The following is an 11,890-nucleotide window of genomic DNA, read 5'->3' as shown; positions in this document are numbered from 1 at the left end:
CTTAGTCTATGCCTTTTGCATATTCGCATATGATCATTACTAAATCAAATATTAATACACGACTTTTTGCATAGAAAACAAAAGATACATCAGGTTTAGCTATAATACGTAGTACAGAGGAAACGCCCAACTATTTTAATTATTCGTTTGATCCTTATTTATTCATCAAGCTTGTAGTATTCATACATTACAATAATAATACTTTTAGTTTTCTTTTCCAGTCTTATTTATAGATGTGTTAAAGAGGTAACACGAAATGCTTAACGGTGTTGGCTCCTTTCTCTACGACCTGGAGAAGCTGCACCATTTCCACCCCCTGAGCCACCGCCTTCATTTGCTTGTCCGGTCCCACTACCATGGCCAGAGCCACCGCCTGTGGCTCCTCCTCCTCCTGAGACAACACCAGTTCCTGAACCAGAACCAAACCCAAACCCGGACCCTTTTCCTCCATCTGGTGTTGAACCTGAACCTGAACCTGAACCTGAACCATAGCCATAACCACCTTCTGGTGTTGATCCCCATCCCCAATCATATTCCCAATTAGGTCCATGAGCCGAACCACTTGCACCGCTGGACCCTCCGGTCGGACTATTCTGGCTGACCGCCGAATGAGCAGGGGTTCCAGACTCTCCTCCTCCATGAACAAATGAGATAGCCAATAGTAAAGATATAAGAGCCAATGTGAGAAAATCACCTTTCATTTTCCTCATGATATATTTGTTTTAACTCTTTCTCTATGTTCTCATTCAGTTTAAGACTTTATATAAGCAAGCACCCACTCACATAACACACTCACACGATACACGCATTAGACACGTATCACTATTACTACGTGATGAGAATCTAAAAATGAGATAAAATTATGTTTCCGTGACAAGAGTCTGTCTTTTGGACATGTGAGAATCCAATTCTAGGGTGAGAATTAAGATGTCGGTAACTCGTGATATCTTTTCTAAGGCTTCTACAATAAAGAGTCGCACTACTCATGATTTGTGATATTTTGATTATCGTCCCACTAACATGTTGGACATCGCTTTCTTTGGTTACTCGTTTTCGCATAATCCAAAAAATGTAACAAACTTCTATAACATTTAGCTTGTGTGAAGTGTGTTGTAGTGTAAGTCATGTGTAAAATGGTTCCGTGAGTTATTACTTATAATGCGTCTATTAATATACATGAAGTATTTTATCTTTGAACTGAGTTTCTCCATAGTATTCGATTTATAGGAAGGAAACTGTATCAGTGTATGTCTCTTACTCTTACAAACGTATTTTGAAGTTTAAAAAAAAAAATCAGAACGTATTATTTTGGCAACTATACATTTTATTAAAAGAAAACACTTCCCGTGAGTTGTTGAAATGGTAGCTCACATTCTAAAATATATTTTGCTCTCTCTAGACTCCGGAGATATATTTCCACTAACAGTCACAAGAACCATAACTCAATAATGTTTGTTGGCAGTTGATATAATTCCTACCTCCCAAGACTCTTTTTCATGTATACCTTTGGAGTTTGCGTAATGATATCAATCTTTATACAAGAATATGAGGGGACTAGTCAGTCATTTTCTACATATTCTTTCTCCCACAACAGAATTTTTCAAAGGACCTAGAGAACTAGAAGACATGCATTATCAGATTTAAATTAGGGCAGCCAGTCGCATATATAACCAAACCTTTTTATTTCCTTGTGTCAAATTTAGTTTTCTTTTTCTTCTATAAATATATATAGGGAAATACCCTAAGATAGTATTAAAAAAGGTTATGTGACAAATATATATTTTAAGGATTAAAGTGATCAAAATGTTTTATTAAAGAGGTACATATACACTTATACTCCTAGGGGTTAACTAATCCAAATATTAAGGTTTAGAGTTAGGAGTGGAGATTTGAGATTGAGATTTAAAATTTTATAAAAAAAAAAATATTAAAAGTTTGAAAATAAAATTTTAAAAATAGTTTCAAAAAGTATTTTCAAATTACAAGAAGAAAATTTTTAAAAAAATAAAAAAAAAATTTGAAATTTTTTTTTAAGAAAAAATGTTATAAAAAAGTTCGAATTTGAAAATATATAATCTAAAACTATAAAAATATTTTTTTAATTTTTTTATATATCTAAGGTATTAGGATCATTTTACTTATTAAATAAAATGTTTTAATCATTTTTTTCTTTGTGGTCTATATTTGTGATCAAAACTTAAAAATAATCTATCTAGGAGAATTGCCCATATATGTCAACAAATAAATTACTAAGCGACATAAAACTGCTAATTTCAATAGTGTTTTATTTGTTTGTGTTTACGATTAATTTGTGAGTTTTAACTGATTATATATAAATAAAAAAATTAAATGATTATAAAATCTAATACATATATGTTTTAGTATTTGTATAAATGCAATTTTTTATTGGCTTTTAATAATTGGATAATATTTGACGATGGGCCTTTGGAGTGGGTTTTATGATTTATCAGTGGCCACAGAGTATGATTGATTATTATGTCTTTGGGATTTCATTTTCACAGAGAGAGAAATGTAGTAGTTGTTTGCAACAGAAAGAAAAGAAAAAAGGGAATCGGAGATTCGTTGGAGCACACGCAATCACTGGACCACACCTTCACCCAATCGTACCTTATTCTTCTTCTTCTATTACTTTCTCCAAGGCAAGAGAATGCGATGAGATCTATACCGTTGAGTGGGAGCTCATACCGAATCCATCATCCGAATCCGTTTCGATGTCCCGAATCGCTGCCTCTCCTCTCCGTCACTCGTCTTCGCGTCCTCCAATCTCGATCTCCCTCTTCCTTCAAGGTAACCCTTCATTTGGTTTGTAAGAAGCTGGATTAAGTAGTAGTATACGATTGGTTTCAGTAGATTCGTCTTCCGTAAGATCTGTTACTAATGTGGAACTAATAGCTCGGATTCGACGCAGTTCAATGTAGCAAGGCATGGATGCACCATGGGGCATATTAGCTCTTTCTCAGTCAAGGCCTTTGATGACGTAATCTTTTCTGGTTTTTGTTGACTTCAATAATGTGTAGAGAAATCAAAAACTTACAACGTTTTCGTGTTGTGGTTTTCCTCAGGATTCATTTGATTATGATTCCGGTGACATATTTGCTGCTGCTTATTCCATTTCTTCTAGTGAAGGCGAAGAGAGCGATGGTGAGTACGGTCTCAATGTGGTTACTGAAACAACCGCACAAAGGCTCGCCAAGTTCCCTAGGGGCCGCAAAAAGCACAGGCACGTTTTGCTTCTTCTTTCACTTACAAGCTAATGTCTGTTCTCATGTTTTTCCATTAATACATTTGGAGTTGGGATAATATCTTCTACTAGAATACGTGTGCGCGCGTGTGTGTGGGTTAATTGTTAGTCTAAAGTGTTAGTCTTTTTTTTTTTTGGGGTCAAACAACTGATCTAAAGTGTTAGTCTTTCCTTGAGATTTGAGACTTTATAGTATGAATGGTGACCAGAGAACATCGAAGAATAATGCATTCCCTAACGTTCCTAAAAAATATCATCATTTACGAGAAATAAAATTTTCTATTCCCTAACATTCCTAAAAAATATCACCATTCACGAGGAATAAATTTTTTTTTTTCATTCCCTACCATTCTTTTTTTTGTAGAGAAATAAAGAACAACAGTATTTCTCCTTAAATTTGATAAGGAGCAACCATTCCTTTTCATTTCTGCAATTTTATTCCTTTACGTTTTTTTTATATTCGTTCTTCTTGTTTCCAGAATGGTCACCAGTCGAAATATTATAGCAAGTTGTTCTCTTGTGAAAATTTTATTTCTTTCTGACTTTGATTTCTTTATAATTTGCAGGATCAGATACGGGATTAATTTGGGGCTTCTTGCCTTCTTGACACTCCTGCTTTTATTTATGGACTCTTTTGCTTGGAAGATCGTTAGACTCCCTCTCCCTCCATATTTCTTGAGCCTGCCCTTCTTCACATCGGCGATTTTAGTCACCTTAGCAGGTTACATTTGCGTTCCCATGCTAGACAGAATGAAAGTGCACGAGCCAATCAGGAGACTAGGGCTAGTTACTCATAGCCGCAGACAAACAATCCCCACAATGGGTGGTTTGTTCTTTGTTCCTATTGGTGTTATTGTTGCAATAGCCATGACTAAATTCTCTTCCATCGAAGTCGCTGGAGCAGCAGCTGTTACTGTATTGTTTGCAGCGGTTGGTCTAGTTGACGACTTTTTAAGCCTCTGCAGTGATAATAACAACGGTTTATCTGCAAAGATACAACTCCTTTTGGAGGTACTTTAACTGATTCTTTATCTTTTTTTTTGGTTTCAAACGTTTTCATCCTCTTGACTTGTTCCATTGGCATGTAATCACAGGGAGCGGTCGGGACAGGTTTTGCGTTTTGGTTGGAGAGGGCAAGCATATCATCTCCTTATGGCATGTATAGCATCTTATAACTAATCTGATCAACGCATATATGAGGGTAACTCGCGTATCCACTTTCATATGAACGTACATGTGAATAAAGGATCCACTTGATTAGATCAAAGCCAGACCACAGTTAGCTACTGATAGATTCGGTTTTTCAGATTCTTGATTCTGAATATCTTTTTTTCCAGGAAGATGTTGGTTCCTTTGCCTTCACCATTAGGTCTCATTTGCTTGGGAAAACTTTACCTATTGTTGACATCGTTATACTTCGTTTCCATGGGGAACTTAGTCAAAGCAACCGATGGTCTCGATGGATTGGCTGGAGGTATTGCTGCCTTGGCTTTCGTTGCAATGGCAATAGTAGTTCTTCCTATTTGCTCTGGTTAGTCCCTAATGGCCATCTACTTTCATAAATCTATAAAGACATTTCATTTCAAGTGAAGATAGTGTGTGTTTGTTGCTCACTACTTTTAATCGTGCGACCAGATCTTTCTATTTTTGGAGCTTCGATGGCTGGAGCTTGCTTTGGGTTTCTACTTCATAATCGGTACAGAGCATCTGTGTCCATGGGAGGTACTGGATCATTGGCCATCGGTGGAGCTTTGGCTGCAATGGCTGCTTGCTCTGGAATGTTCTTGCCATTGTTCATATCCTCTGGTGTTTCTATCTTGGAAGCTGCTTCTGTCATTATTCAGGTAAAGTAGTAGAATCAACCCATTATTAACGGCTGATGATGTAAATATATATTAATGTGTGTGTTGTGGCACGCAGGTAGCGTTTTACTCGGCGACTAAGCGTTTAAAGGGAAAAGGGCGTCGGGTTTTCAAAACAGTGCCGTTTCATCATCACCTAAGGCTAAGTGGCTTGAAGGAACCAATGATAGTAACAATGGCATATGTTATATCGTCTTTGCTCTCTCTTTCAGCAGCTTACATAGGTCTTATCTCTGTATAACTTTACTTTTCTTCTTCCCCTTCAGATCTCTTCACAGTTTTAGTTTTCTTAAATTCTTTAAGAGAGAAAAGGAGAAACGATAAAAGTTGATACAAAATGGACTGCCTACCAAAAAGTTTATTAGGTGCAAACATATATATAGTCTGGTTAGTGTTTCATGCATTTGCAATCATTTCGAAGAACGTGAAGTCACCGCGAGACTCGAACGATAATGTGAATTAACTAAAAGTAGGTTTGCCTTTGGTTATCTCCGCAATCCCGATCTGACTGAGATTATTACCACTTTGAACTTAATCTGCCAAATTCTAACTAACTTAGAACTTTTGGAACAGTCGACAGACGAAAACATGAAAATGAAACGAAAAAGATAATTTCCATTCATATGTTTATGTTTATATATAATTTATTCTATTAAAATGGGATTTATATGATGTTTTGAGATCAATAATAGTGAAGACGTATGACAAAACTCTCAAAAGTGCTAATTTATTTCTTTCTTAAAAATACATATATACTCTCTCCTTTCTGAAGTGCCAATTAATTAATGACGTTGCTACACTTTTTGAAATATTATTCTGAAAAATGGAATTTAAACTTCAGTAATGTGAACATACATAGATAGATTAATGAATAGATTAATGAACACTCTTATCCTACTATATATGAAAAAAGAACTCTCTTATTCTATCTAATATGATTTGTGATAACTTACATACCAATAAATTTTGCAAAACAGCTTACAAATCTATGAGCATAATTTACATCATTGGAGCCTAGAAGAAGTGGATTATTTGGTTGCTTATGGGACCAAATTGAAAAGCTAAAACCATTATTGTATTCTCTTTGGTAACACATAAAGATAAAGTCCAAAATCTCACATGTAAGTGACTGAGTGGTGTGCGCGAGTCCGTATTGGCATATATGTGTGTGTGCGCGCATATACTAAGTTATCAAGAAGAAAAGGGGATGTGATCATGATTCAATTACATGAAGATATGCAAATTGAAATCACCAAGCGATTACATATTACTTTCTTACTTCTTTTTATTTTATGTCTTTTTGACTTGTTATATAATGACAATGATTATGTTGGATGGTATCTTGGATTTGGTGACTGAATTTATGAAATCAAAGAAAATTATTATTATGAATTTGGCCCATCCCCTCCATGAACAAATTGAATATCATTTCTTTAACTAGCTAAGCCTTCAAATCATTCCATTAAAGCTTCTTTTGCACCAGCAATCACATGCATATTATTCTTTATTTGTCTCTCTCCCTCATCATCACATATGCACCGTTTTCCTCAGTAATACGCATTTGTATATATATCACGGGTCTTTCTTAAATTCTCAAGGAACTGACTTAGAGGGAGAGAATTAAAGAGTGTTTTAGAGAGTGGATTTTGTTTTCTTAGTGTGGTGAGCTAGTAGTGTAATTAAGATCAGAATGAAAATCTCCACATCTCTAGGGACTGTTTTGGTTTCTGTTATCTTCTATCTATCCTCTGCGTCACCATTTGTCATCTGTTCATCTCTTGACGTCACCATTGATAACCATTCACCAAGGCATCTCAAGAACAACGGATCCCTGGTACAAGACAGTCTTTTTTAAAGTATTTTTTTAATATAACTTAACTGGTTCTTGTTTCCTCATTTTATACAAGCTTATATATTATAGGATTCTCAGTACATTTGGATATATATTTTTTGGCTAATAATATTTTTGAATGTATTTACTAGTAGTATTAACCGTTAACTGAACTATTATCTTTAATTTTGAATGACAGTTGAGTAATCAAATGATAACCAGCATAAAGCTTCATGGCATTCTCTTATGGGCTTCAATGGGATTTCTTATGCCAATGGGGATTCTCTTCATTAGAATGGCCAATAAAGCTAATGAAAATGGAAGAAATGTTAAAGTGTTCTTCTACCTTCATGTCATTTTCCAGGTAATTTAATTAGTATCCATCCCCTCATAAATATTTATAATGATGGAAAATTTATATTATTGCTAATAGATTGTATCATTCTCCAATATAAGATATGGAAAAATATTTCAAATCTTTAGTTTGAACTCATGATGACATCTCACTTTAATCATTTTCTCCACTATAAATATAATATTAAATATCTATATTATTAAAGTTGAAGTACACATTGAGATTGTTTGGCAATATAGATAGTAGTTAAAAAAATAGTACTGTTTGGAAACATGGATAGCAGTAAGTTAGAAAAAAAAATAATGGGCTTATGCTACTAAAAAAATTGGAAGTCCATTACATTATATTAAAAAGTAATGGATCTATGTTACTTAATATATATATTCAAATCAAAATAATAATTTAAAATTGATTTATATCAAAAATTTATTCAAATATATATATATATATATATATATTCAAATTTTGATTTTTACTAACATATTTTCCAATAACTATTATAAAAATGTTTTCAATATATATAATAAAAATACAATACAAAGCCCAATTTCAAACACCAACTTAAATTATGGTTTTTATATTTCACATTAAATTTTAAAATATAATATATGTGATTATTTATATGATTGCACGTATAAAATATTATTAATTATAAGAAAACTTATTTGATGGTACATATAAAATACGATTAATTATATGATAACACATATTTTGTAACCTATGATGACACATATAGGATATATATAATAGTGATTAGGGGTGGGCGTTCGGGTTCGTTCTCGGGTCTTTTTGGGATTTCGTGTTCAGTTCAGATCTTTGAAGATTTGGTTCAGATTTGGATAATCAATTTAAATAGGTTTGGTTTAAATATTTGGATAGAGAATTAATAATTATTTAAGTATTTTTGGAGTTTTGAGTATATTTTAACTATTTAAAATATTTACGTTTGATTATTTGTATATATTTTCAAGCATTTAAGCGAACTTAAAAGTATCATATATATCCTGGATGATTTTATATATATTAAATCTAAAAATAATTGATATATATATAAGTATATAAATCTATTTTGGATACCCAAAATACTTCGGTTCGGATCGGATTAGATTTCAGTTCTTCAAATACCAAAATTTTGAATAATTCGGATATTTAATCAATTCCGGTTCGGATTGAGTACTACTTATTCGGATTGGATCGGTTCAATTTTTTTAATTCGAGTTTTTCGCCAAACTCTAAATAGTGACATAAAAATCAAATAGCATCATATTTAGAAAAAAAATACCCGCACGGGGGTGCGGGTCAAAATCTAGTACTATTTAAGGGGTAAAACTTTTTTTTTTTGGCAACAGGGGTATTACTTTTAAATAAGCGAAATAATGTTTTTAAATTGAATATGAAGAAGCACTCATATTAGTCTTACATTTACTCAATTTCAACAGCTAGATATATGTGCACTGAAATTAATTTTAGATAGGTAGCTTAAGAAGGAAATGCTTCTTGAAATTTCTATAGCTGATCATGATTTCTTGAATATTAAGGGAAATGAGCTAAGGACACACTATGATTACACTCTCTGTTTCTTATACACATGCTCAAATCCATCATCAATATATACATATATGAATACACACATAAAATACAAGGATTTTACTTAAATGAGATTGCATAATTTGTTTTTCTCCTAAATTATTATGAGCAGATACTAGCAGTGGTTTTGGCAACAATAGGAGCTATAATGTCTTTAAGAACATTGGAGAACTACTTTAACAACAACCATCAAAGACTTGGCCTGGCTCTTTATGTTGCCATGTGGCTCCAATTCTTGACCGGTATCTTCAGGCCCTCTAGGTACATATACGTACCATAAGTATTCTCTTTTTTATCTGTCTATATATCCATGCCTCCGAACTCACACTTCTCGCGAATTTATCGGCTGCATTGTAGAGGGAGCAAAAGGAGGTTGAAATGGTTCTTATTGCATTGGATTCTTGGAACAATAGTGTCAATAATTGGCATAATAAACATATACACAGGCATAAGAGCTTACCATAAGAAGACATCATCAAGTAGAGACTCAAGTATTTGGACAATCTTGTTCACAGCTCAACTCTCTTTTCTTGTCGTCGTCTATCTAATTCAAGACAAATGGGAGCATTTTCAAAAGCAAAGAGTGGTTATTGATGAATTGAATCATCATCAAAATACTAATACGAGTGGAAGAAGTAATGACCAAACCATTCAAGTGGTAACAGGAAATGATCAAGAACAAAAGGTCATGGTTCCTCAGCCTTGTCGCAAGAGTAATGCACTTGTGAATCTGTTTAAACTGATTTGATTGGTCAAGATCAATTATATAACGATTTGATTTTTTTTTGGATCTGATACTCAGTATCATATTTTATATTTTTATGATATATGCTATTGGATTTGCTTCCATTTGTTTTTGTGAGTTTTGTAAATATAGTCCTTGTTTTGTTTTTAAGTATATACTTTTATTTGAATAGTTTTATCTACTTAACATGATAAAAGAACGACATGAGGAAAACTAGTTTAAAGTGAAAAATAAAAATATGGGATATACATATTCTCTTTCTTATAGAGGGGTCCAAATTTGGTGAATTGTTGAAAGATTTAGCAATAAGTTAATAAACTTAATAAAGAAAATAAAAAATTTCACAACTTTTTCTTGGGAGGTGACGTCAACATGCTCCACTTGCGAGTGTTCATGACGAGGGGTTAAATTTGGGCCTAGACAAACGAAGATAGGCCCACTAGTGAACGAAAGGCCCAACGTCATTAACATAATTATAATTAGTTTATCGTCAAGCTCTGTAGATTCATAGAGCGAAGAAGAAGATGGGAGGAGAAGAGGATACGAAGAAGAGAGTGGTAGTCGAATCGCTGGGATGGATAACGGAATCTTCCATCATGCCGAAGAAGCATCGCGCCATCGAAGGCGTGGGTCCTTCCTCGATCATGGAGCTCAAGGCTCAGCTTTATAAGTCTCAGGAAGAAGCTAAGCTGACGAAGGATTTCACGGGCTCCGATGCTCAGTACCACCGCGCCAAGGAGAGGATCGCCGCTAAAGACTCTTTCGCCGCGAAAAACTCCGGCGTCGAGGGTCGGGCTTTCAAGTAAGTCTGAATCTTCCTTTTTTTTTGAAATTGCTATCAAAATGGTTTGTGAATTAGGGTTTATTGAATTGAGATTAGGGGTTTTTAATCGATTAAGATTGGGCGTGGATTAAGCAAAAAAGTATGAAACTTGGGTAGGTTGGAGAAGAATCTCAGGTTTGATGATTTGGGAATTAGGGTTTTTTATGCAAATTGAATGAGATTGGAAGATAATCGAGCTTCCAAGCTTAATTAGATTGATTTATATGAAATTGAACATAGATTAAGCAGTAAAGTTTGAAACTTGGGCAAGTTAGTTGAACTTATTTAGGACGATAGGACTTGGTTCTGGATTCAATAGTTCGCTTTTGAATGTGGTAAGTGCAGGGACAAGCTGGAGCTTAAAGCGGTTAAAGACGGAGCAGTTAGCTACGCTGCGTTGGAGAAGAAGGCTCAGTTATATGAAAAGCTTGCTAGGGGGGAGCTTTCGGATGAAGAAGCTGAGGAGAAGTACTGTGTGGATTTCTTCAGGAAGGGGGTACAACGTGGAGATGATTTAGAGCCACCAAGGACCAGCAACAATTCCGTTTCGGCACCACCTGAAGAGTTAAAAGCAGATGGTGAGGATGATGGTTCGCTGTTTAGCACTAAATTTGCTGGACTCGGACGTGCGGTTGAGACAGCTGATATAAGTCAACACGTGCGTATGGTCAGGTAAATTCTATTGTTGTGTCTCTCCTTGTTCTCCATTTAGTTTTATGTCTGATAAGTAGCACTAAGAGAGAGAAGGAAGGGTTAAGTCCTCTGCTTTTATATAGTGAATCAACATATATCTCTCTGTCTCTGTGATTAGTAATGAAAAATCTGTTTGTGCAGAGAGGTTCATCAAGAAGTGAATCAAGCGAGAGAAAAGGCAACAGAGTTGAAGCAAAGGAGACAAGAGCAGGCAACTAATCGTCGGGAGAAACTCAAACAAGCTTATCTTCGTAAGCAGCTCGAGAAACTTAAAGCTCAACAGCAACAACAACAACCGCAAAAACAAGATGAGGAGAAAACTTGATTTTTCCGATTAGTTTTGTACTTCGCTAAGTTTTTCATGACTTGGGAGAACATAAATCCCAGAAAAAAAGGTGATTAAGCTGATCAAAGAAACATCAGACCTATATGAATATCCATTTTAAGTTTGATTAGATGGATAGATTTATATCATTATATGTATTTTACTAGTATGTTATTTTGTACATGAGTAAGTAACATTTATGTTTTCCAATCTCTTTTACAGAAGAATATGCTTGTAAACATACGGTAAAACCATTATATACAACTTCTGTTCTCAAATTTTTTTGACCAAATCTTTTGCGATGAAGCTATGATTGATGCTTTCAACTATGCACTACAACCAGTTGTTTAGTTATAAAATATCCGTTAACAAATTTCTTGTAACAGTTGTAAGTCTGATAATATTAA

General features: G+C 34.3%; 4 protein-coding genes across 6 annotated transcripts; 3 read left to right on the top strand and 1 right to left on the bottom strand.

Annotated features, from left to right (window-relative positions):
- Positions 1–49: 49 nt before the first annotated feature.
- Positions 50–2,269, bottom strand: LOC103860982. The gene has a single exon (XM_033288400.1). It carries the CDS (start codon positions 638–640, stop codon positions 239–241), a length of 402 nt encoding a protein of 133 aa, XP_033144291.1. The 5' UTR covers positions 641–2,269; the 3' UTR covers positions 50–238.
- A 229-nt stretch (positions 2,270–2,498) lies between these two features.
- LOC103860981 (phospho-N-acetylmuramoyl-pentapeptide-transferase homolog) lies at positions 2,499–5,523 on the top strand. Of its 3 annotated transcripts, none has more exons than XM_033288393.1 (8): positions 2,499–2,808; positions 2,930–2,998; positions 3,084–3,241; positions 3,829–4,273; positions 4,354–4,421; positions 4,600–4,793; positions 4,898–5,106; positions 5,183–5,523. In XM_033288393.1, the coding sequence occupies exons 1-8, from the start codon at positions 2,674–2,676 to the stop codon at positions 5,363–5,365; spliced, it is 1,461 nt and encodes a 486-aa protein (XP_033144284.1). In that variant the 5' UTR covers positions 2,499–2,673; the 3' UTR covers positions 5,366–5,523. The 3 variants fall into 3 exon arrangements, with proteins under 3 accessions (XP_033144284.1, XP_009136920.1, XP_033144285.1); XM_009138672.3 differs by having other exon boundaries at positions 2,503–2,808; positions 4,357–4,421; XM_033288394.1 differs by having other exon boundaries at positions 2,548–2,808; positions 2,914–2,998; positions 5,183–5,521.
- A 626-nt stretch (positions 5,524–6,149) lies between these two features.
- Positions 6,150–9,813, top strand: LOC103860980 (cytochrome b561 domain-containing protein At4g18260). The gene is made up of 4 exons (XM_018658106.2): positions 6,150–6,958; positions 7,155–7,319; positions 9,010–9,158; positions 9,255–9,813. Exons 1-4 carry the CDS (start codon positions 6,815–6,817, stop codon positions 9,643–9,645), a joined length of 849 nt encoding a protein of 282 aa, XP_018513622.1. The 5' UTR covers positions 6,150–6,814; the 3' UTR covers positions 9,646–9,813.
- A 318-nt stretch (positions 9,814–10,131) lies between these two features.
- Positions 10,132–11,703, top strand: LOC108871404 (uncharacterized protein At4g18257). Its single transcript, XM_018658107.2, has 3 exons — positions 10,132–10,444; positions 10,811–11,137; positions 11,300–11,703. Exons 1-3 carry the CDS (start codon positions 10,167–10,169, stop codon positions 11,481–11,483), a joined length of 789 nt encoding a protein of 262 aa, XP_018513623.1. The 5' UTR covers positions 10,132–10,166; the 3' UTR covers positions 11,484–11,703.
- Positions 11,704–11,890: the final 187 nt, after the last annotated feature.

This window comes from Brassica rapa, chromosome A03 (genome assembly GCF_000309985.2).
Source record: "Brassica rapa cultivar Chiifu-401-42 chromosome A03, CAAS_Brap_v3.01, whole genome shotgun sequence".
NCBI classification, from domain to species: domain Eukaryota; kingdom Viridiplantae; phylum Streptophyta; class Magnoliopsida; order Brassicales; family Brassicaceae; genus Brassica; species Brassica rapa.
The sequence above is the reverse complement of the archived record's forward strand: the minus strand, read 5'-3'. Positions and strand labels throughout refer to the sequence as shown.

Coding starts and splice junctions, on each gene's coding strand:
- LOC103860982 (XM_033288400.1), bottom strand. CDS start 640: ATGGAGGAGGAGAGTCTGGAACCCCTGCTCATTCGGCGGTCAGCCAGA.
- LOC103860981 (XM_033288393.1), top strand. CDS start 2,674: ATGAGATCTATACCGTTGAGTGGGAGCTCATACCGAATCCATCATCCG. Junction 4,794..4,897: donor AGTTCTTCCTATTTGCTCTG/GTTAGTCCCTAA, acceptor TCGTGCGACCAG/ATCTTTCTATTTTTGGAGCT. Junction 5,107..5,182: donor CTGCTTCTGTCATTATTCAG/GTAAAGTAGTAG, acceptor TGTGGCACGCAG/GTAGCGTTTTACTCGGCGAC.
- LOC103860980 (XM_018658106.2), top strand. CDS start 6,815: ATGAAAATCTCCACATCTCTAGGGACTGTTTTGGTTTCTGTTATCTTC. Junction 6,959..7,154: donor TCAAGAACAACGGATCCCTG/GTACAAGACAGT, acceptor TTTGAATGACAG/TTGAGTAATCAAATGATAAC. Junction 7,320..9,009: donor ACCTTCATGTCATTTTCCAG/GTAATTTAATTA, acceptor TATTATGAGCAG/ATACTAGCAGTGGTTTTGGC.
- LOC108871404 (XM_018658107.2), top strand. CDS start 10,167: ATGGGAGGAGAAGAGGATACGAAGAAGAGAGTGGTAGTCGAATCGCTG. Junction 10,445..10,810: donor GTCGAGGGTCGGGCTTTCAA/GTAAGTCTGAAT, acceptor TGGTAAGTGCAG/GGACAAGCTGGAGCTTAAAG. Junction 11,138..11,299: donor CAACACGTGCGTATGGTCAG/GTAAATTCTATT, acceptor CTGTTTGTGCAG/AGAGGTTCATCAAGAAGTGA.